The following is a 23,293-nucleotide window of genomic DNA, read 5'->3' as shown; positions in this document are numbered from 1 at the left end:
TCCTTCCTCACCATTCGTACGGAGAAGGACAGTGGAAATCGTAGTGACGGAGGTGACTGTGAGTACCTCGGGCCAGGGGTAGCATTAAGGCCCGAAAGTCGGGGTTGCTTTCCTGTGTTTTTCACTCCCGAGCTTGCAGAAATGGGGTGAAAATTCAATCTTGGGGGTGAAAAATATTTTGCAGTGTAGTCAGGGGTAGGAGTAAGGTCCAAAAGTAGAGGGTCAGAGTTCACCCCCGAGCTTGCACATATTCCCAATATAGAGGGTGAAAAATTAATATTTTTTTAATTTTAGGGGTCATTCACCCCGATCGGGGTTAACGCTACCCCTGCCTCGGGCTACAGATGATGATGCAATACAAAGAAAATCAGTATTTTGTTCAAAATATTCTCTAACATGGGGCATATCCGTGAGCAAATTTGTTGCTATAATTGAAGACAGAATTAAAAAGACTACTAGTTTGCATCCTGTCAACCAGACCAAAAATGCTGTACTGTAGGCCTACAGGTCGGCAACCAATCACACGGCGCCTTTAGCCCTGACATCAGATGCAAACTAATAAAGCTATAGTCTTTTTAATTCGGTCTTGACTGTTTCTGGAGTAATATTTATACCAGCACATGTTGCCATATATATATATTATGTATCCAATGCAAGCCACTCCTTTGAAAGTGAGTCGGATCAATTCTTTTGATATGTTAACCCCCGCATGCCGAACAAACATGAGTGCCAATCCGGCTTAAAATGTGGGGGGAAATTGGCCTGAATTGTCAAAAAGTGGCTGAAAAGAACAGAATATGGGTCAAAAGTTGCTGAAAGGTGGGGGACATGCCCCCCCGGATTGACAACCATGGTAATGAACATCGCATACTCGGATTTTGATAAAGCTATACAGCACCTAATCCTGATTTTTGCAGGATATGTTAATACATATCTAGGGAGGTTTCATGTACGCCACGGGTCACTAGCCCTGGAGGCACAACAACGATATTGGAGCACGTGAAAATGAAATATCACCTACATACATGTAAAGAGTGCTAGTATTCCTTACAAAGCATGGGTTTGAATAACGCGCCAAAGATTCACAGAGGATGATAAAATAGTTTGTTTGTCGTCCATCGCACTTGACTGACTCTCAATGCAGGTCATTTTTTTCAACCTTTTAACCTTTCGTGCAAGCGCCCTATACAATTGTGTAAAAAACAGAGTTATGACAAATATTAAGGGCGTCCTCCTCAGCAAATGTTACGGCTTTAAAATCAGTAGACAAAAAATATTTATTAATACTATTCAGTAAGGTCCTTTCTACATGGATCGAATCCATGGGTTCCTACAGTCACCCATGGAAAACAGTGTACTGAATAGCTGTACACCATGTCCATATTGGCCAAGGGATGGTTTGTTTACATGGCAATAATTCCTTCAGAATAGGCAATACAGATTCCAAACATATAAAATTTACCTTATATCAGTTTTAGTTGCCCCTAATAACTCCAAATTGACATGACAATTAATTATATTTGCTCAATTTCATACCAAAATCAAGGAAAACATGGTTTTGTTATTGCAAAATAACATGAAAATGAGAAAGGTTATATCTGGTCATTTGCAATAGGCCACTTCAGGTAATCAATATTGGTCCTTGAATTGCGTACCTGAGTGACTTTTTGCTCATTGTAAGAGTGATAGTGTTGTAAACTTGATTGCATAACATTAAGTTTGCCAACTGACATCCTTTGTATTTGAGTTGTCTGATGATGGTATTAGAACTGTCATGGATGTAAACATTACACAAAATGTCAACAAAACATGCTACTGCAGAACTCTATGCCTGTATGTGTGTGTCTGAGGGCCGATCTGAGGGCTGATGACACACATTCGATGGGTGTAGGTCCTTTCGCACCCTACCAATTTGGCACTTGGAAACCTGTAGTAGTCATGCCAGTGTTTACTCGAGAGCTCTAGCTTCAATTTGCGCACGATAGTTAGGCATTCAATGCTAGAGTATGTTGCTATCGTTTTTTTTTTCGGTCAGTGTTGCAATTTTTTGCAACAGGGTTATTTATTCTGTTAATGTTGAAATTAGGATGAAAGTTATTTTGATGAGTCAACTGTATCTTTTGAGTAAAGATTGCCTATTTTGAACAGTCCCAAATTTTGTTGAAGTGCAATTTTAGCAACATTTTTGGTGCAATCACCCGTCGTGATCGGTTGTGTTTATTGATTTATTTACAAGATGTCATGCTTCAGCAAATCCGACAACATTTCGAGTCTCTAGCCTCGAATGTGAAGCTCATCGGTGAGCAAATTCGTGGCTTGACTTCTCGAGCAAGCCAGTGTGTTGCTATACAATATAAAAATAAACATTGTATTATAAATTTTTCAATTAATTAGCAGCTGATTGAGTATTGAGTTATCTTTGACAGGGCGTGGCGTGAGACACCAATTCGCGAACAGTGGTGTAACAGGACGGAAATGTTGTTTACCGAATAAAGACCTGTATAGCAATGCCCAATTTGGTGCAGTTTATGGCGTATAAAATCAGGTTCTGATTGGCTAATTGAATCACATTAGCACCTCATTCCCCGATCAAACTGTGTAGGATGGCATGACGCAGGCATAACCTAGTTCTTTTTATGTGACCGGTCAGCAGCAGTGCATAAGATCTAAACACCAAGTCTTGGTGCGTACATCATGTGTAGTATACACCAAGTCTCCTCGGTGTGTAAAAAGCAATCCCTCTTTTCAGCTGATTTCCTCTTTTTTTTTGCCAAAATTTATGTGTTTTCTTTTATTTTTAGCCCATATTTGGCATTTTTACCCAGATTTTATTCTGTTTTTCAGCTTTTTTAGTAATTTTCCTTGCTATTGGTCTGTAGCCTCTCACACCCCTGTAAAAGCCTGTACAATTCTTATGTATACCCATTATTATTTGAGACAGGTGCTTTTGAGACTCTAAAAAGTGGGGGGGGGGGGAGCGACAATAATTTATTTTGACGATGGAAGTGATTTTTTTCAATATGTCACAACCTTAGCGTGACATTTTACTATGTGGCGTGAAAGTGCCCGAATGTGTGACTGTCAGTCGCTCAATCTGTGACAGTTGACAGCCCTGTTTTAATCAATGACATCCCAAGATATCGAAACTGAAAGCATGGAAAGTTCAAATCACTCAACAAAAAATATTTGTTATACTACATATGTATAATCTGCAAGGTCCTTTCGCACTCTGCCAAATTGTGTCTCATTTGGCGCTGATGTTTACAGCATAAACATGGAAGTGGGAGTCTGACATGATTGCTAATTATAGGGTTGGTAGCGCAAGAAACAAAATTGGTGCCCCTGTCCCCCCCCCACCCGAGAATATCTTAGACGCGGGCAGTGGCGTAGCTAGGGGTTGTGGCGCCCAAGGCTAAGGATACATAATGCTCCCCCCAATTCTCTAAACAATTGCGCGCGGAACGCGTGACATTTTGGACAAATAAGGCATACCACTAATTAATTTTGGTTACTGGATATCGGTCTTAAAATGTTCTTCCAATTGATTTATGCTGAAATGTGCGCGAAGCATGCAAAAATTTTGACTTTCATCGCTTGGAGGGGCGCAGAATCGATGCTGAATTGGTCAATTTGGTGCCCCCCTAAGGGTGGCGCCCGGGGCACGTTGCCCCCCTGCCCCCTAGTTACGACACTGATTATAGAATCATATCATACTTTATCTGTCATCATCACATCGGCACCTTGTTCGCTGAACAAGCTGCGTAGTATCGCGTGACCTAGTCTTAATTATTAGTTATTTTTATAATTATTATAATTTTTATGATAAACAGTGGTAATTGTATGTGTCATAGAGGATCCCATTATAATCATGCACCAAAGTACATGTAGATTTTTCAACTAGCTAACTTTTATTATTTCTTTGTTTCTTTGTTTGTTTTCTACTTTTCAGGTTCACACATGGTCATGTTTTTTGAGGTGGGACCCAATTGTGTCACATCTTGCTATTGGTCAAAAATCAACTCCTTTTTTGTATTTCTGATTATATTTCAAAAAGTTTTCACCCAAACTAGTAAAAGTATACATTTTTAGAAAGCATATATTGTCATGATTGCAAATCTGTAAAGTTTGAGTGGATATACAGGGTGTACCAAAAAATATACAGGGTGATTCCATTGAAAAATACTGAAAAATTAAATTCCTTTACCACTCCAATATTTCTACATAGTATATTAAATTGAAAAATGAACTTGATATTTGGAATGTACACAGTTAGTCCTTTCATTAAATATATAGTTTGTACTATATTTAGTAAGCCCATTGTGTTATACAGGGTGTGAAAAAAGTTGTAAATTAAAATGTTTAATTTATGTAAAATTTCCCAAAGTGTCATTAAATTTGGAAAATATATTCAAAATAGTTTACAGAATTGCTATAATATCAAATTCAAATATCCAATTCCTATATAGGGTGTTCCAAAAATCAATATACAGTGAATAATTAGTAACAAAGGTACATGGATGTACATGAGGCGTATAAATGCACACTTAGCCTACATCAATAAACTATTTAACAATAACCAAAGATCAATATGTCATCAGAATAAATCCTTTGACTGTAATAATCTCCTTTGAGAAGATTTATTTTATATTTCAAAGATAAAACAATATTGAAATTTATTTCATATGCATGCATGCAAAATTAAAGCCCATTGTATTGTATGACACCCATTCCACTGCATTAATTAAAAGCTTGTTAAATCCTTAATTACTATGTTTATTAAGATTAACTAGGCAATTATAGTTATAGAAAGTTAAAAATAAGATTAACATTATGCAAATGCATTTTTACTTCTCCTAGGCAACAAAGTGCATAAATTTTATTAATGAACATCAACTTCCCATTGGAATTACACAGAGCTCCTCCGCTTCCGGCTCCTCCACTTCCGGCACCACCCCTGACTAATTAACTTAATTAAGCTGTTGTAATTAATTAATACATTTGTTTAATTGTATTTGTTATTAATTCATTAGATTAATAATTTATCTTCAAAATAAGACCAAAACCATTTGTTCATGATGAATTTTAGCAAAAATATAGGAATAAGTAGACAAAATGATTTAGCAAAATGTGACAGCACCACCTTTTTTAGGGTCCCAGTATAAAAAACATGACCACATGTGGTGTATGACTGAGAACTAACTTCACCAGCAGCAGATGATTTTTATTTTGTGACCCTAAGTGGGCAAAATATACAATGGCTTCTAATAAGATCCTAGCTAGTGCAGCAAAGTCTGCCTCATACAATATGGTCCTACAGGTCAGTAATAATTAAGGCTTAACTTAATTGTCTGTTTCCCGACTTTGATTATAATTATTCTTTTTTTTCTCTAATTAATTTAGGGCTCATATTGAAATACCCTACCACGTTTTCACACAGAAAGAAGGCAGGATTCCCTCGCTAAGCGCGCCTTAGGAAAGCTCAGTCAGGAAAGCTCGCTCCTAATTTACATTGTGTAAGTGGCTAATTGCAGTGTTATAATCACACAGGATTTTAACAAAAGAAGGCTAGCACAGGAAAGCTGCAGGATGGCGCACACCTTCCTGTGTAAGGGAATTTCAAAAAGAGCCCTTACAACAAATACAGAGAGCACAAGAATTAAGGTACTAATTATTTTCACCCAAAGACAAATATATCAGAATTGAACAGCAGCCATCTTTTAGCTTGGATTTAAGACCTCATTCGGTGAAATAAGTCCAAAATAAAGACATTGTGATCCAAAATCCCAAGGACAATTCTTAAGTTGCAGTTTACTCCATTGGATGTCCTATTGATTTGTACACAATGTGCTCTCGAAAAAGAGAACTAGTGCCGTGCTTTCCAGTGATTAGAACATTATAATGCAACTTGATTTTGTTCCTTGCTTGGATTTTCAATCACTTCTTCTTTAATTCTTGACCGATTTCAAAAAATCTGTTAAATATACTGTTTTAATCCATTTCATTTCAAAGAGATTCGCATGAAGCAGAGCTGTATGTAATGGTAATATCCTTGATACCAGTCAGTTGGTTTTGTTATATTGTAAAGGTTTCCTGTCTGACATCAGATTTCTCACAATGATCTAAAATAACTTTCATTTTCTATATACTTTGCAGATTATGTTTCGTATGATGACGTTTGTTTTGAATGCATTTGTTCTACGCTATATCAGTAAAGAGATGCTAGGTGTAGTTAACGTCAGGTAGGTACTGACTGATGCACTGAATAATATATCAGAGTTCACACATACTTTAATGTACAATCATCTTGCCCAAAATTGAAGCAGTTATAAAACAACTTGCCCACAAGTTTTACAACTTGCCCAGAGTGTGAATAATCATTCTCTTGGTTAATGAGTGACTTTTAGTGCTATTTTACTACAAGACTCAATCAGATTTGAAACTTGACTTCCAAATACATATTATAAATAACAGACATGTTTCAACTTGCCTGATCTGTTTAAAACTCTTTGCAAACAGACAAGTGCCAAGCTCAAGCCAGGTGAACATTTGCTATACTTTGATTAGTACAAAATAGGCAGCCATCATAACACTGCAGATTGATACCAGTATCACTTATTTTTACTTCCATAGTGACATTTCACCTGTGAAACAAAATTTATTCAAAAAGAATTTTACAAGAAGGATAGATATTATGCAAAAAGAAAGTAACTTTTTGTATGGTAGTAAATAAAGCCTCACAAGTCTTACCTATTTTTTGGTTCTGTTTGAAGACAATTAGTTGGATATTTTTACAGCATTTTGCACAGATCAATTTGGCAAAATATCCACTAAGCAGTGATCTATTCTAAGTAAAGCATTGTGCGCTGCAATTAGGGACGGCCCACCAAATTTGGGCCAAGAGCACACAAAAATGCGTAAATAGAAATAAAATAAAAAATATTGAGAGTCAAGAGTTCCTCCTTAAATTTGCATAATTTGTATTAAATTTCATTATTTTATTGTAGGTATGATCATCACAGAGATTTTAGACATCCATTCCACATAAACATTGATCACTTACTGCAAGATTAAATGACAATATCTAGTCAAGTTCCATCAATATTCTTATCTTATCTTTCCAACAGACTTACTCTCCTGTACTCTACCATTCTATTTGTGTCCCGTGAAGCCTTCAGGAGAGCTTGTCTAAGTCAAGGCTCTCTTCAGCAATGGCAACAGGTCATCAACTTGTTATGGTGCACGTAAGTATTAGAGGAAAACACCCCAAATTCAAGCATAACTGCAGGATACCCATTTTGAATAATGGGGTAGTTATGGGTAGTGAGTTTTCGTTTTGGGTTTTTAACCATAGAGAAATTATGACACTTGTTCTCACTCTGTCCCATTGCTAGTAGGATATTAGGGGCAATGTGATGACATTGGCAACACTTATCACTAATGTCTACTGTCTTCAACAGGTTTGCCACTTGAGACCTGTGCATTCCTAGATGTTACCCATCCATACCCTGTCTGGCGTACCCCATATTGCATGTGTCATCTGTCCTCCCTCAAAGAATATTGTTTTAAAGTTATCCATCTCACAAAATGTCCAAACCACAGGAAGTTTCTCTACTTCACAATAGGCAAGAAACATTTCTGCTTCCCAGTGCATTGTTCCATTAGCTTGTAGATTAGATTCCAAATCCAGTTCATTTTAAAAGTGTTGATGCACTTTCCCATCCTGCTGTCATTAAGTAGGTTTGGCATCCATACAAGAATATTTTATATTATTAGTATCTGGAGTAGGTAACCACATTAATCACAATATATTTTGCGTTTGATTTCAGATTCCCACTTGGTATTCTGTGTGGTTCTATATTTGGTTACATGTGGGTCACATTCCTTGAGCAGCCAGATCCGAATACAGTGCCACATTACAGCCTTGCAGTAGTAGTATTTGCTTCATCCGCCATCTTGGAACTGCTTGCTGAACCAATGTGGGTTCTTGGGCAAGCTATGCTATTTGTAAAGCTCAAGGTAAGTAATGTTAATTACGTGACATTTTCATAAGTATTATTTCCCCATCATATTTTTTTTCAAAAGAAATCTATTACAAAGCTTCTGGTACCTGTTTTTTTAAGACAATACAATGTACATGAATGTTTGCACACTTCCATCAAGATAACTGACTGAAGTTGTATGATTTTTTAGGGATTTAATCATGTTTCATACTTGCGTCCGGCACGTCTACATGGTTTACCTCGCTCAGGCCGCAAAAGCTGCCCTCGCAGGGTAAACCACGCAGACGATGTGGACACATCGTTGTTAAATGGTGATGAACAATGGTGAGATATGATTGAATCCCTTTCAACAATGGAAACAAGCTAAAGATTGTCTAATTCAAACAATTATTTCATGAGTAATGTCAGTCATTGCTACTCATCTTTACAAAAAAAATCTGCAATTTCTCTGTTGATATCAGCAATAAAACTACAAAATAAAATGGTAATGTTTAGCCACTTCCTCCAAAATAATGACTTCAACATGTAAGCATGTATACACACACAATTAAGTTCCAGGCATGACGAATATTATGTGGTTACGCGTTACAAAGCCTATGCGCGCTACTGTGGCTCTTGTACAAAGGTATATAGGAAGAGTTGTTGAATTATGAACTTGCATGTAATGATAGAATGTAAAAGATTTCTTTATATCAGAGACAAGCTTTGTTATGTGGGCCAAACATATGCACAAAAAATGGAATGTTTTATACATTGAAGTAGTCCTAAAGACAGGTGGAATGACTTTGGATATCAAAGAATCCACTCATATATCAAGTATTAGCTAGGTCTACAATAACTTTTCCTGTGAAAACTTGTTGCATGCAGGTAATAGTAGAAGGCCTAGCTATTGCTGGAAGATGTTTCCTGACTGTGATTTTGGTGCTCACGGCTCCTCACTTGGGGATAATAGGCTTTTGTATTGCACAGGTGAGTTCTTACTGTATTGTTTGTAATAAATGACCGGGGGCGTTTGATTTTGTCAAAAGGGGAGGCGTTTATTAGAAATAAATTTTCAGTGAAAAAAAATTTCAAAATCACTTTTTAAATTCCCGACGGTACTCATGTAGAAAGGAGGGATTTACAACTATTCTAATACTACTATTGATGGGGTGCTCACAGAATTGTGTGGAACATGATATTTATGTGGAAATACAACAAAATTACATCCGTAAGTGCATCATCAAGTAAGAATATGATGAAATTCAACCATAATCCGGCAATGAAATGGATGGAAGTTTGAGTTATAATAGGTTTTGTCCATGCAATGTAACGATCGTCACTCACATGACTGATGCAAGTTGTAAGCTTACTAACATGATATGGCATGGAAATGTGTGCATTTTTGACAATTTTTCATTGAAAAATTGGAGGGGGCATTTATTAGAGAGGGAGTGCTGATTAACCTGATTTTAATACAAACAATACAGTATTTATTCAAAGTAATTTGCAAATCTTGAGATTAGGTACAAATTGAGGTTTTTATGTCCATCATAGTAAATTTGCCCATCCTAATTTGATATTGTTTTTACTGGGAACCTCAGAGCAGTTAACAATATTTGCACTTAAAAAACAATGGCTTTTATTATGTTATTATTTTATTTTTCCTTAATACAGTTGTTCTACACCTTGATATATTTAGGCCTTTATTACACATATTTCATGTGGTATGTCAAGAATTTTGGTAAGAAGGACGAGGACTTCCCCATCAAGTCACCCAGTGACTTCTTCCCAGGTCAAATTCAAGGTCAGGTAAGTTGTAAAATTAACCATAATTTGTTATTATCGTAAGATTCTTGTCTTTTGATTGGCCAATTACTATTGATTATTTTTGCTATTTAGCATCAGCTGCAAAAAGACTATTGCATTCCACCTCAGTACAATAATCAATTGTCCATTGGACTCACATGGAGCTACCGTATGACAACGCTGACAAACGCGGGTGTAAAGCATGTGATGACCACCTTGACTCACCAATTATAGGTGTGGGTGTTACTTCTAAAATAAATATAGTTAGGATTTCTTTTTCCTGGTGATTAATATAATAATTTATATACAAGTTATATCAAACAATTATTGAATATTTTTATTCATTCGCTTTTATTCGTTTATTCAGTGAAATATGAACTGCCTTGTTAAATGGAACAGTCCATATTTCACCTAATAAAAATATTCTTACCATTGTACTCATAAGCATTCAATATTTGTATATTATATCTGGGAATGTATATTGTTATTCAACTTTATTTAAAGATTAGTGGGGAGTTTAAGGTGGTACTACACCCCTTGATAAATTTTGTGACTAATTTTGCATTTTTCTCAAAAAATAACTAAACACTGGTAACAAAAGTTACTGTAGGGGCAAGGAATCCAATTACTTCACTGAAATTTCTGTAATTCAAGACAAGTGGTTCATTATATATATTAAGTAATGAGGTACATTCTAGCTGTACCTCTTTTCTTATCACAAAATAACGTACCGCTTGTCTTGAGTCACTGAAATTCCAGTGTAGTAACTGGATTCCTTGCCCCTATAATATACATAACGTTTGTTTTCAGTGTGTTATTATTTTTTGAAAAAAAAAAAAAAATAGTCACAAATTTATCAAGGGGTGTAGTACCACCTTAAAAACAAAATTTCAGTGAAGTATTAAATATGTTTTCTTTTGGTATTGTTGTTGTTGTCAGGTATGTTGTTGTTAGGTATATTTTTGTTGATGTTACTGCTGTTGTTGTTGTCATAAACAAGTTTGGAAACTTCTCCGTCAGTTTCAGTCTATATTCCATAGATTTTCCATTTATCACCTGTAAGCATAACATTTGAGTTGTCTATTTCATTGCAGGCTTGGACTAGTGAAGAGCTTACAAAACTTACATGGAGTTTCTTCAAACAAGGCTTTCTAAAGCAGCTACTGACGGAAGGTATGCATGAAATACATTACAAGTTTATAACCTACTTGTAAAAGTTAATGCGTAATTGTGGTATGTACTCCCTTGGGATTAGCTGCATTCATCTACAGCATTTGAAATAAATTTTATCTTGTGATTGTAATGATAAGTTGACAAAAGATATATGCATATAAATAGACAAGATCTGACTTAAGGTTGGTCTGAACCCTGGAATTGTGGAAACTTTCGGGCCTCATAACTTCTAAATTGTTGGTCTAAAGTATATAAAAGTATACATATTTAGAATGGCAAAGACTTGATAAGTTCCTCTGTGAGGTCAAATTTGGGCCAAAATGGCACTTTTATTTAAAATCTCAAAAATAACGGTTTTGGCCACTTCTTTTTGTGCACCGTAACAAAAAATTCTTGAGCCAAAATTTTTTTTTTATTAATTCTTAAAAACTAGATCAAAATATCTAGGACGCGTTTTTTCATTTTTTTGAATTTCGACTAACTTTGAGAAATTTGCGCCAAAAATGGTCAAAAATGGTGATTTTTCAAAAAATCATAAAAAAGCCCGATTTTGGCACAAATTTCAAATATTTTTGGTGAAATTGGTCAAAATTCAAAAAAATGAAAAAACGGGTCCTAGATATTTTGATCTAGTTTTTAAAAATTAAGAAAAAATAATTTTGGCCCAATAATTTTTTTTGTTACGGTGCACAAAAAAAAAGTGGGCCAAAAAACGTTATTTTTTGGATTTTGGGCCAAAAGTGCCATTTTGGCCCAAATTTGACCTCACAGATGAACTTATCAAGTCTTTGCCATTCTAAATATGTATACTTTTATATACTTTAGACCAACAATTTAGAAGTTATGAGGCCCGAAAGTTTCCATAATTCCAGGGTTCAGACCAACCTTAAGACTGTTACTTTTAATAGAACAAAATTAATACAGTAGTCAGTGATGATAGAATTCCAATATCCCATTATTTCTTTGTTTTCTCAAAATTCTAATATCCCATTATTTCTTTGTTTTCTCATCTTTTGTGAGAACTGGACAGAGAATGAGATTTGTATGCAGTAAAGGACAAATGAATACAGGAGATCAAAATATTTTGGACTATTAAAAGGGCATTTCGTGATCCACAGCCTCATCCCCCACTTTTCTCAAAAAAGTTGAGATTTTTATACCACTGGAAACCTCTGGCTACATAATGTTTATGTACCAAAAATTTCTTGCAGATTAATTCGTTCAGCAAAAACATCGTCAAATTTGAATTTCGTTCTGGTATACCAGAACGAAATTACAACAGTGGCCTTTGGAGTAGTGTAATATACATTACTAGGCGGTTACCCGTATTTCGCGGTTCTCGGCTGTCATAGTTATTGGCTTTTGCAGATCTCAAACCTGGGCTTCCTTGGCCAAAGTTACACCCACCGACCAAGTTTGAGCTCCATAAGCAATTTGAAATCTTTGTGTTTTGACCTATGACCTCTCCACCATAGGTGACAAAAAAGTTCACAATGGAACTTTTGTTTGTTAGTCCAATTTCCACCTACCCACCAAGTATGAGCTCCATAGGCAATTTGAAATTTTTACCTTTTTGACCTTTGACCTCTTAACCGTGGGTCTGAAGAAAAGATCACCGTGGAAACTTTTGTTTGTTAGTCCAAGGTCCACCCACCCACCAAGTTTGAGTTCCAGAGGGGCAATTTGAAATTTTGACCTTTCTTGACCTATGACCTCTTAACCGTGGGTCTGACTGAAAAAGGTCACCGTGGAAACTTTTGTTTGTTAGTCCAAGGTTCACCCACCTACCAAGTTTGAGATCCATAGGGGCAATTGAAAATTTTGACATTTCTTGACCTATGACCTCTTAAACGTAGGTCTGACGAAAAAATCACCGTGGAAACTTTTGTTTGTTAGTCCAAGGTCCACCCACCCACTAAGTTTGAGCTCAATGGGAGCACTTTGAAATTGTTACCTTTCTTGACCTATGACCTCTTAACCGTAGGTATGACGAAAAGGTCACCGTGGAAACTTTTGCTTGTAGTCAGGGAGTGAAGGCAGTTTAGGTAGAATTAATTCCTCAATCGACGATTTTTGTATCAATGGATGCAGAGTATATTGTAGTATTGTATAACAAAAATCGGCTAAAATCTACTTTGGGCAAATTTTTTTATAACCCTTGAAAGTTGCACTTATTCTAACTTTGGGCAAGTTTAATTCAAGACGTAAATCAAAATACAATTGCGGCGTGGTCGCATCGCTGGCTATCGCGACGGCATTACGCGCTGACACATGAGCGACAAATTTTGCGTATAGTGCGCATACACCGCTTACCGCGCTGACTCACATTTTATTTATTATCCTTCCGCTGACACACGGTTTGCAGCATAGTAAAGTTGATTGCAAATACCACTCACCTGTTTACGTTTGTTTTACCAACGAAATGCGTTTTAGTTGGAATCTTCAGCATATTATTATTTCAAAGGTATGTATACAACAGTATGTATTATTAGTCTAAATGATTATAGGCGCTGCGCTGCCTGCTTTATGGAATTATATATTAATCATTGATAATTTTAGATGCGTAGCCTATAGACGGTTCAAAATTGATAAGCTTTTAAAGACCCACAATTGTAATAAATAAGGCCAAGTAGGCCTATTGCTCGTCCGAGTTTTTAAAACAACAAAGAGGAAAGGTTGCTTTTTTTATTTCTTATTTTGATCGCAAAATCGGTGCAAATGCAAATAAACTTATTATACGCTGTTTCAGCGTAGGCCTATATGTCTGTAAAAAGGAAGAGGGTTTAGTTATTTTGTTGTTCTGAGAAGTAGGCCCTGGGGGTAGGCCACAAAACCTTCCAAAAGTGTTCATTGCAAGACCTAAAGAAACATCACAACTGAATTTCAAAATAATAAGCTTAGACTAAAATTGAAAAAATCTCAAAAAAGGAATCGGGCTGAGACGAGAAACACTACAATAGGCCTACCGATATATTTATTTAGGCCTGTGTATATTTAACCTACAAATTAAACAGTAAACCTGCATTGGGTCTATTCCAAACCATGTAGCAAGAACACGTACAAAATATGACAGCTATATAGTATGTTTTAGATGTACTGTATTTATTTATTTCTTACAGTGGATTTTGTGAAAACAAATAGGCAAGGTTTACATAGGCCTATTAAAAAAATAATATTTAAATATTGAAGTTACAGCTATAGGCGCTAGGCCTGTACTGTACTGTTGTAACAAATCAACAACCGACTGTATAATATTATATTATAATATATAATTTTGAGATTTACAAACTTAGAAAAACGTACAAAAATGGGATAACAGACATCTTTCACCACTTCCAACAATATAAATAACGTAGGCCTATTTCAGTTGACCACGTGGTCATGCTGGTTGATGGCTTCTTCAGAACACATTATATCTGTAGAATGACCATTTGTTCTCTGCTTTCCCCCGTGGGATTTCCATGATATGAATTTCATGAGTTTCGTGAGTCCCCCGTGAAGCATTAAACCAATGGTCATTTTCAAGAAGCCATGCAGCCAAGATATGAATTAAGAGACGACAGTCTAGGCCTGTGTGAGTAGAAACTTGGATTTGTCAACGGTCAATCATATAAAAATCTATACGTTATTTTACTTCATTCCCACTACAAATTTACAATTGACCCTATATATGTTTTGAATTTACAATTGGCCATATAGGCCTATATTTTGAATTTACAATTGGCCTTATAGGCATATAGGCCTACATTTTGAATTTACAATTGGCCATATACATTTTGAATTTACAATTGGCCCTATATAGGCCTACATTTTGAATTTACAATTGGTCATATACATTTTGAATTTACAATTGGCCTTATATACATTTTAAATTTACAATTGGCCCTATACATTTTGAATTTACAATTGGCCCTATACATTTTGAATTTACAATGCCCTATACACATTTTTAATTTACAATCAGCCATAGGCGTAGATCCCGGAGGGGATTTATCCCCACCCCACCCCCAATATTTTGCCAGGGGGGATGGTCCATACAATCATCCCCCCCCCCTCATGTTGACGCCTGATAATGGGTTTCTGACCAAATTAACCTCATATTTGCCCATTTTAGCCCCAAAAGTGCACATCTTCGTGTGCTTCGCGCGCATTTATTCTACTTTTACACAATATTTCATCAGTTTAGCTTCAAAATAGCAAAAATTTTCTTATTAAATTAAACTTATTCTGTCGCCAAAAGGTGCTGTATTGTCTATACTTCAAGATATTTTTTCCCAACTCCATCCCCCCCCCCCATGTCAAAAACAAATCTACGCCACTGCAATCAGCCCTTTATACATTTTTTTGTGAATGGTATATGGAAATGAGATGCAGTTTCTCTTGTTGATTATATGTTTGCTATTTGCATCATTAAATGACATTACAGCTATAAGCTTTTGATAATGTAGGCCTATTCAATTTTTCTCAAAAGGGATATTGACTAAATCCTAGCCTCGAGCATGTTTGAAATTTCTTAGTCAGAGAACAAAACAAAATCAAAACTGGTTTTGATTTAGTTTTATAGGAAATCAATTAAATAGATATAGGTTTGTTGTTTAGATTAAGGGGACAGAGGAAAACTGAAAAAGGGGTAGAGAGATAAAGCGTTATACTTACAGAATGACCCAAAATAACTTTTACATAGGCCTATGTTGATTTTGCAGCACGGGAACAACGATGTATACTCTCACAATCGTCAGCAGGGCCTTTTAGAAAAGTAGTCTAAATACTGCATGCAAATCCACGCCTAGTTTTTCAAATCATCTGCAACCGCCAATTCTATCATAAAGAAAAACGGAATAGAGGTCCTAATTATGATAGGCCTACTATAATAATCCCAGCAAACACAAAAAGTTTCGATATTATTCGCAAAAGGTTCAAAAGGTTTATATAAAGCATACACTAGAAAAGGTAGGCCTATAAATCGTGTTCATAACCAATGGCGGCACCAGAAGAATCTGGTGTAGGCTATAGGCCTATATACTTTAAGATCTTTTTCACAAAGTCAGATAGGCCTACATTTTTGTTTAGACCCTAATCGTATGCATAAACAAGTTAGACCAGGTCTAAAGTTAGACCTGGTCTAAAGTGGAATTTAGTTCCATCAGGAATGGCCATTTACTAGCTCGTATTTCTTTCCCCAAGCGCGTCATATTGAGATACACAGTCATGACATTAAATTTGACCATAAAGTATACGGTAAAATGCCCATAATCATGTAAAAATAGGCTGTAGCGATGTTACTTACAGCTTACTCGAGAATAATACCTGGCAATTTTGTTGGCAACAGTATACCGTTAAAATTACTGTTGTTTTACATTTAATATATTGGGACAATACGGCGGTTTACCCGGCTGTTTACTACCGATTTAAAAATCGAAGATGCAACACACCCACCCACCCAAAAAAATTTAAACAACTACAGTCTAAACGGTACTAACATGCCTATTTTAGTGAAATAGTATTTCATTTTTACGGTAAATAACGTAAAATTTACGGAAAGTCCCGAAAAATAACGGTAATATTTTACAGTGATAGGCCTACATACTGTTATCATTATACCATGTATAATGAACAACTAATCGTGGTTACGTGACGTTTTAGGACCGTTTTATTCTTAGTTACGATATTAAAAGAATAACTAAAAGTAATTAAAAGTTTTACCTTTTATGGAACCCGTCATTTAAGGGCACACTATAACAGGTGACAATCACAGGGCAATTATAGCCGGAAATCAATGCAAGCCGTCAATCAATTACATGTCAATCAATTAGTCACCGACTTTGTGTGTTGTGTGCATGGCGTGACGCTGTGGTTTAAATTCGGTTTTACGCAGTACGCAACGCCAATACGCTCACTTATAGCGCGCACGCAAATACAAAACGATAAGCGCGGACGCATTGACCATGTTTGCGAAAATGCGGCTTACAGTCGGAAACGTTCGTGATTTGTTACTGAAAAATAGTGATTTTCAAATGCCTGTAGATTTTTTTGCCCAGGGTGGATTGTGGCCGATTTTGGATATGTGATTGAATATTTAAAGCCACGTCTACCAGTACAAAAATTGTCGATTGAGGAATTAATTCCAGCAGACACCCTATCTAGGGCTCTCACTCCCTCACTATTGTTAGTCCCAGGTCCACCCACCCACCAAGTTTGAGCTCCATAGGAGCAATTTGAAATTGTTACCTTTCTTGACCTATGACCTCTTAACCATAGGTATGATGAAAAGGTCACTGTGGAAACTTTTGTTTGTTAGTCCAAGGTCCACCCACCCACGATGTTTGAGCTCCATAGGGGCAATTTGAAATTTTTACCTTTCTTGACCTATGACCTCTTAACCGTAGGTATGATGAAAAGGTCACTGTGGAAACTTTTGTTTGTTAGTCAAAGGTCCACCCACCTACCAAGTTTGAGCTCCATAGGGGCAATTTGAATTTGTTACGCTTTCTTGACCTATGACCTCTTAACCGTAGGTCTGACAAAAAGGTCACCAGTGGAAACTTTTGTTTGTTAGTCCAAGGTCCACCCACTCAACAAGTTTGAGCTCCATAGGGGCAATTTGAAATTAGACTTCAATTGAACTTGACCCCGTCCTTGACCTTTGACCTTAAAAAATATAAACTCGTTCTTCCTCATACCAATCTGCACCCACCCACCAAGTTCGAGCCCCGTATGACCTACGGTGGCCTCACATTAGCAGTCACAGACAGACAGATCTACAGACAGAGAGACAGAGAATAGCGTATTATTATATAGATAGGAATCAACAGAAATTTTGGGAATAAGCATTTTTCGTAGATATCTACTGAAAAATGTCATAAAAAGAGGATGCTAGGATCACAAAATCCTCCTTTAAGTGAGATTGACCACTTTTAGTAACTTTGTTGTCATAAACAATGTCCCTTCTTGTTGATTTATGAGCTTATACATTGACACTGCTATAGTACCTACCTCCACCTCAAACACTTGAGGTTTATATATAGTAGTTTTGTTTTTGATTTTTGATGTGTGTGGACATATTTTCTCCAACTAACTTACCATTTGTCTCACTCTTCCTTGCAGGTGAACGATACGTAATGACCTTCTTTGATGTCCTCAGCTTTGGAGACCAAGGCATCTATGATGTCATCAATAATCTGGGTTCTCTAGCAGCTAGATTTATATTCCAACCAATTGAAGAAAGTGGTTACCTCTTTTTTGCTCAGACTTTAAAAAGAGGTGTTCCTGTTAAAGACCAACCAAAGGTAAGGCTAAATTAAGGTTTTTTTTAAATTCTTTACTTAACTTGTACCAGACAATCACAAAGAACTCCTTCCCCAAATGCAACAATTGATCAAAATTGATCTGGGTTTGGGTATCTCTAAGTGGGTACAAGAGCACACAGTAGTTTTTGAGGTCTTACTTTGATTTAAGTAGGTAAATGGGGGCTATGAATCCTGCACATGAACATAATTATAAACACAATGGGGAATGATTGCTTTCTACTAGAGGAAATTGAATATAATTGATATAAAAGGATACTTTCATGCATATTTCCTAAGGCCAGACCCTGTCGTCAAATTGAGTCTATATTCTATATTACTTTGAAGTTTTACCCCCCCAGCCAGCTCTCATCAACCCTGTTTAGCAGGAAAGTCCAATAGCTACAAACACATTGTTATTTTATATTTTTCAGGATACTATTCATCTTGCATCTCAAGTGTACCAATGTTTACTTAAGTGTGTGGTCCTTATAGGTGTAACAATTCTAGTATTTGGTTATGCCTACTCATATCTTCTATTAGATCTCTATGCAGGATCATTACTCAGTAGTGGAACAGGTAAGACAAAAACAAAACAATGTACCGCCCAGGGCACTTAGCAAAGTTATTTTGTCAAAAAGGCTCAAAATATTCATCCATCATCATCAGTGTATCATATGTTTCAAGACTGATCAGTTTGCTTGTTGTAGGTTGTTGTTGTGGGTGCTTTCAGGGGCATGGGCGGTTAATGGAACGAAGGCGGTACATTAAAGGGGGTGCACTGATGTTTTCATGTATGTTGATTTTACCTTTCTATTGAGGCCTATCACTAAAACAACATGATTCCAGTTTTTACAGGGGTTGAATGTGTGAAGCAAAGATGTGTATCAAAATGGCTTTTGTTTGTATAATCTAAAAGGAAACATATCTTGGGACTTAAATTTTACTGGGGATTTTAGAATGAAATAAGTTTTCCTCAGATGCCAAAATGGGGTCAAGTTTGGTGATGAGGCTGTCAATTAGGTTACAAATGTGTTATATATCAAAAACTCAGCACCTACCCTTTTTGTCGTGGCTGAACTTGTTCAGAAAGAGGCTAGTATATGCAGTCATTATTTATGTTGGATTGTGGAGGTGTGATTATGTATGTTGTATGTAGTAATTTTGTCTAAGTTTTGTCAAAATATATATGCCATTTCAAAAGTATCACTGCTAGTGAACTTGCACTTGGTAGCAATGATCATTGGGTGGGGACTTACGGTGACCTGAAGGATGTTGAGTTCAAGAGTCATTTAGAAATCAAATCAAAAATTGTGCTGGTTTGACTAAAACTTTGTTGAAAATGTGCATGTCACACATTAGCCCCCTAATAATCACCCATTTGCAGTTATGAATGCTCAACTCAGACAAATGTTTTGCTGAAGGCATTTTTTTATTGATTGTAGGGGTTAAATGGCCCATACCAATACAGACCTGAATGCATCAAGAGTAGTAAAAGAAGTGTGATATTAGTCTCTGCCATGTGCAAATGAGGGTTTTTTGTCATATTGGTTCTATCCAATTTGGCTTCAGCTGGGAGTATCAGTTGAGTGAATTGAAACCTTGCCCCTACTTCTACCCCACCCGTAAATAATACAACAGATTGCTATGTTTTATATTGCTTTTTACAGGGCCAACATTACTTCGATGGTATTGTGTGTATGTTCTATTAATTGCCATCAATGGTACAACAGAATGCTTTGTGTTTGCTGCTATGAGTCAAAAAGATGTAGACAGGTAATGAATAACATACCCACCCGCCCCACCCCACAAATCCCCACCCACAGCCATACACAGACAACAATTACACATTACTTCCTATACCTACCACATTTAATTGGACTTGGACTTATTTCGACCAAAATAAAACTGAACAGAGCCCTGCAATATGTTAGATGTTGTCAGGAAACGTTTAAAAAAGTAAAAAGTTTATTGCATTTCAGATAACGTTTAAAATAAGATATATTTGTTTCTTGTTGTTTTTTCAGATATAATCACAAGATGTTTGTGTTTTCCTTATTCTTCCTGTTATCGTCATGGTATCTAACTAAAACAATAGGCAGTGTTGGGTTCATCCTAGCTAATTGTTTCAATATGTCAGCCAGAATTTTACATAGGTAAGACAACAACAGCTAATGCATGTAGTTTAGATACAATGCTCAGTCTTAAAAAATAACAACAAAATTAACAACTTACATTAAGAAATGTCTCTATATGGCACACTGGAATCTAAAGGTTTTATTTATTTTCAAACCATTTTCAACTTTTATAGTGTATGAAACATAAATGGTGTAAAATGTTGAGTGTGACATTTATCTTAATGCAATCCCTAAGTGATTATTACAAACAACTTTTCCTTTGATACAGTATATATTTCACACTCAACTACTATAAGGACAGCTCATTACATCAGCCATTGAGAGGTCTGCTACCATCACTACCAGTAGTGATATCATTTATTGCATCATGGGTAATAACCACTATATCAGAGGTGAGAATTATTATGTACCGGTGTCCCAAAAGTCCCTTAACATTGTGAATTTGCCATAACTTGCGTTGGGTTAATAGTGTTGTTACAAAAATTGCACAGTATGTAGATAATTCTTTTAGAAATGTTATGATACCAAACATGCCTATGTGGTCATGATCCTTTGGCATGAAATTAATGGATATCTACCATACCGTAAAACCCACTTTTATAAACGCAAAATAAGTCTCATTATTTGAGATGTGAACACGATATAACGTGTTATCATTTTAAAATCTGTTTTGTTTAATTTGGCTGTGTTTGTTTGATTGTTTGTTTTCAATGCGTAATCTTCATTTTCTGTTTTATTTGGGTTTATATGGAAACTACTTAAGATCTTTTCTGAGGATTCGATGAACAGTTGTACGCGGTACGTTGTTCTCCATTGAAAGTCGACGTACTGATCGCCTTGGGCTTTTCGCCACCGCTCTTCGTATGACATCAATGTTTGTAGCCGATCTTCCTGTTCTTCCACGCCCTGCCCGAAGTAGATCATGAACAGATCCAGCTGATAGGAATTTCAGCACTAGTTGCTGGATTGTATTTCGGCTGGGTAGGGCATAATTTACATTAAACTGTTCCTTAAACATTGTTTCAGTGAGTTTGTCCGACTTTGTCTCGGCAAAGAACCATACGACCTGAATCCGTTGATCTATAGGAAATTCATCTTCACTTCAACTGTTTTAAAGTAAAGTTTAATATTGTCAATATATCCTAATTATAATCTAAAACAGCAGTTTCCATGTAATCCATGAATGTTCATACCTAAATGTAGTGTGCGCAGTGAGTGAACCAACTCTATTGTTCAGGGAAGCACGTCGTTCATGTTCTTGAACAAATAACACCCAGCTTGCTTTTGTGGGTTTGATACACACATATGTACAGCCGCACAGTAAGGTCAAAGGGTCATCAATAATGCTGTTTTTGGTATCAGAATAATTCTAAAAGATCAATCTATATGAATATGTTCTTCATTTTGGTATGAAGTAGGAAATATTTGAGATATGGCCAATTTACAATGTTAAGTTACTTTTGGGACACGCTGTATTATTAAGGCTAAATCAATAACAAGTTTCTACCCCATAGACTGTGTGCATATAGACACATGAAATCAAAGTAGAATCAATTTTAATTTACAGTTGGCAAAGAAAAAAATAGATAAAAAATTGCATATTGCCTCTTGATTTTTGGTCTAACCTTTTTGCAGCCTAAAGTCATGTTAAGTAAGTCGGTGATTGGGACATCAGTTGAGAGGACTTCCAGCTTGCAGCTTCTTTGATCTTCTCTCATGACAAAAGTGCAATTTTTAAACAGCTTTCTAGCAGCACCGTTGCACCAGAGATAGTACCTTCAGGAAAATGAAAACATTTGGTTATCAATTTGAAACTTGAAACTGTGAACTAAATAATATGTCATCAAAGTACAAATAATCTGGTTTTGCTTTAAAGATTCTCATTAAAAATAACCCATGAACAATTTAGATTAGAAATTGAAGGTACAAATGAAAACATCAGCTCTTAATCAAGGCCCTTGCAAGTTGGCCCAATCCAGCCATCATGAAAGTACAGTGACCTTCCAGTGACCATGGCACAAGCATACTCACTAATTGGCAAATGTCCAGTGATGGCCCCTCCCAGGAACCGTTGCAACTGAGCCTCAGATGGGGTAGGTCATGGTTTCATAATAGTAATATCTGAGCTCATAACTTGTTATAAAAAGTACAAAGCACTTACGCCTTATCATAATATGGCTTCATTTCAGGTCCATTTATGCTGTGACAGAGGTGTTCTCTACAGGATAGCTCATATAGCAGTTGGTGCCTTTTGTTTATTAGTAGTTGCAGTGATGATCCTTCTGTTTGAAAGAGAACTATTATCATTTATTATGGAACAATGGAAAGCAAGGAGAGGTGAAAGCAATGAAAGTAAAAGGACTAAAGATGAGTGAAGGAAATACAAGTGGAATTATATATGGATTTTTTTTTACATAAATTACATTTATAATTAAATTATTAACTCTATTCAATGAAATACAAGATGAAAACTATTGAATTGTTTTGATAAGCACAATTTATTATTAAATTATCAGCACTATGTGCTACATTGGAAAAGCTATGTTCGGGGTGGAGTATTTGTGTGTAATTATGTTTGTGTTGGTTTTTGCATTTTGTGGTAGATATCAATTAGAATACCCACTCATAAAGCATTGAAAAACAAGAAACTTGATATGACTAAAGTGATACCAACTTAGGCGCACAATAATTGGGCTACTTGGGGATCACTTTCCGGTACTTGAAAACCCATGCTGCTACTTGCTTAAAATTGGGTTACTTTGCAAGTATTGGGCCGCGGCAGTAATTTGACACATTTTCCTTTCATTTTAACCAAATAATATGGTTTTATGTCTCTGAAGCTCCAAAATTGTAATGACAATGGGTTTTGTGACCATTTATTGAGTACCATTAATGCAAGGATCAATTTGAA

General features: G+C 36.1%; 1 protein-coding gene across 1 annotated transcript; it reads left to right on the top strand.

The window, feature by feature from the left end:
* The first annotated feature begins 5,178 nt into the window (after nucleotides 1-5,178).
* Nucleotides 5,179-22,949, top strand: LOC140149050 (man(5)GlcNAc(2)-PP-dolichol translocation protein RFT1-like). The gene is made up of 13 exons (XM_072171201.1): nucleotides 5,179-5,317; nucleotides 6,154-6,239; nucleotides 7,125-7,241; nucleotides 7,827-8,016; nucleotides 8,868-8,969; nucleotides 9,657-9,791; nucleotides 10,883-10,961; nucleotides 18,066-18,247; nucleotides 18,679-18,823; nucleotides 19,915-20,020; nucleotides 20,272-20,400; nucleotides 20,651-20,774; nucleotides 22,572-22,949. The coding sequence occupies exons 1-13, from the start codon at nucleotides 5,255-5,257 to the stop codon at nucleotides 22,755-22,757; spliced, it is 1,644 nt and encodes a 547-aa protein (XP_072027302.1). The 5' UTR covers nucleotides 5,179-5,254; the 3' UTR covers nucleotides 22,758-22,949.
* Nucleotides 22,950-23,293: the final 344 nt, after the last annotated feature.

Source organism: Amphiura filiformis, chromosome 3 (assembly GCF_039555335.1).
Source record: "Amphiura filiformis chromosome 3, Afil_fr2py, whole genome shotgun sequence".
NCBI classification, from domain to species: Eukaryota; Metazoa; Echinodermata; class Ophiuroidea; order Amphilepidida; family Amphiuridae; genus Amphiura; species Amphiura filiformis.
The sequence above is the reverse complement of the archived record's forward strand: the minus strand, read 5'-3'. Positions and strand labels throughout refer to the sequence as shown.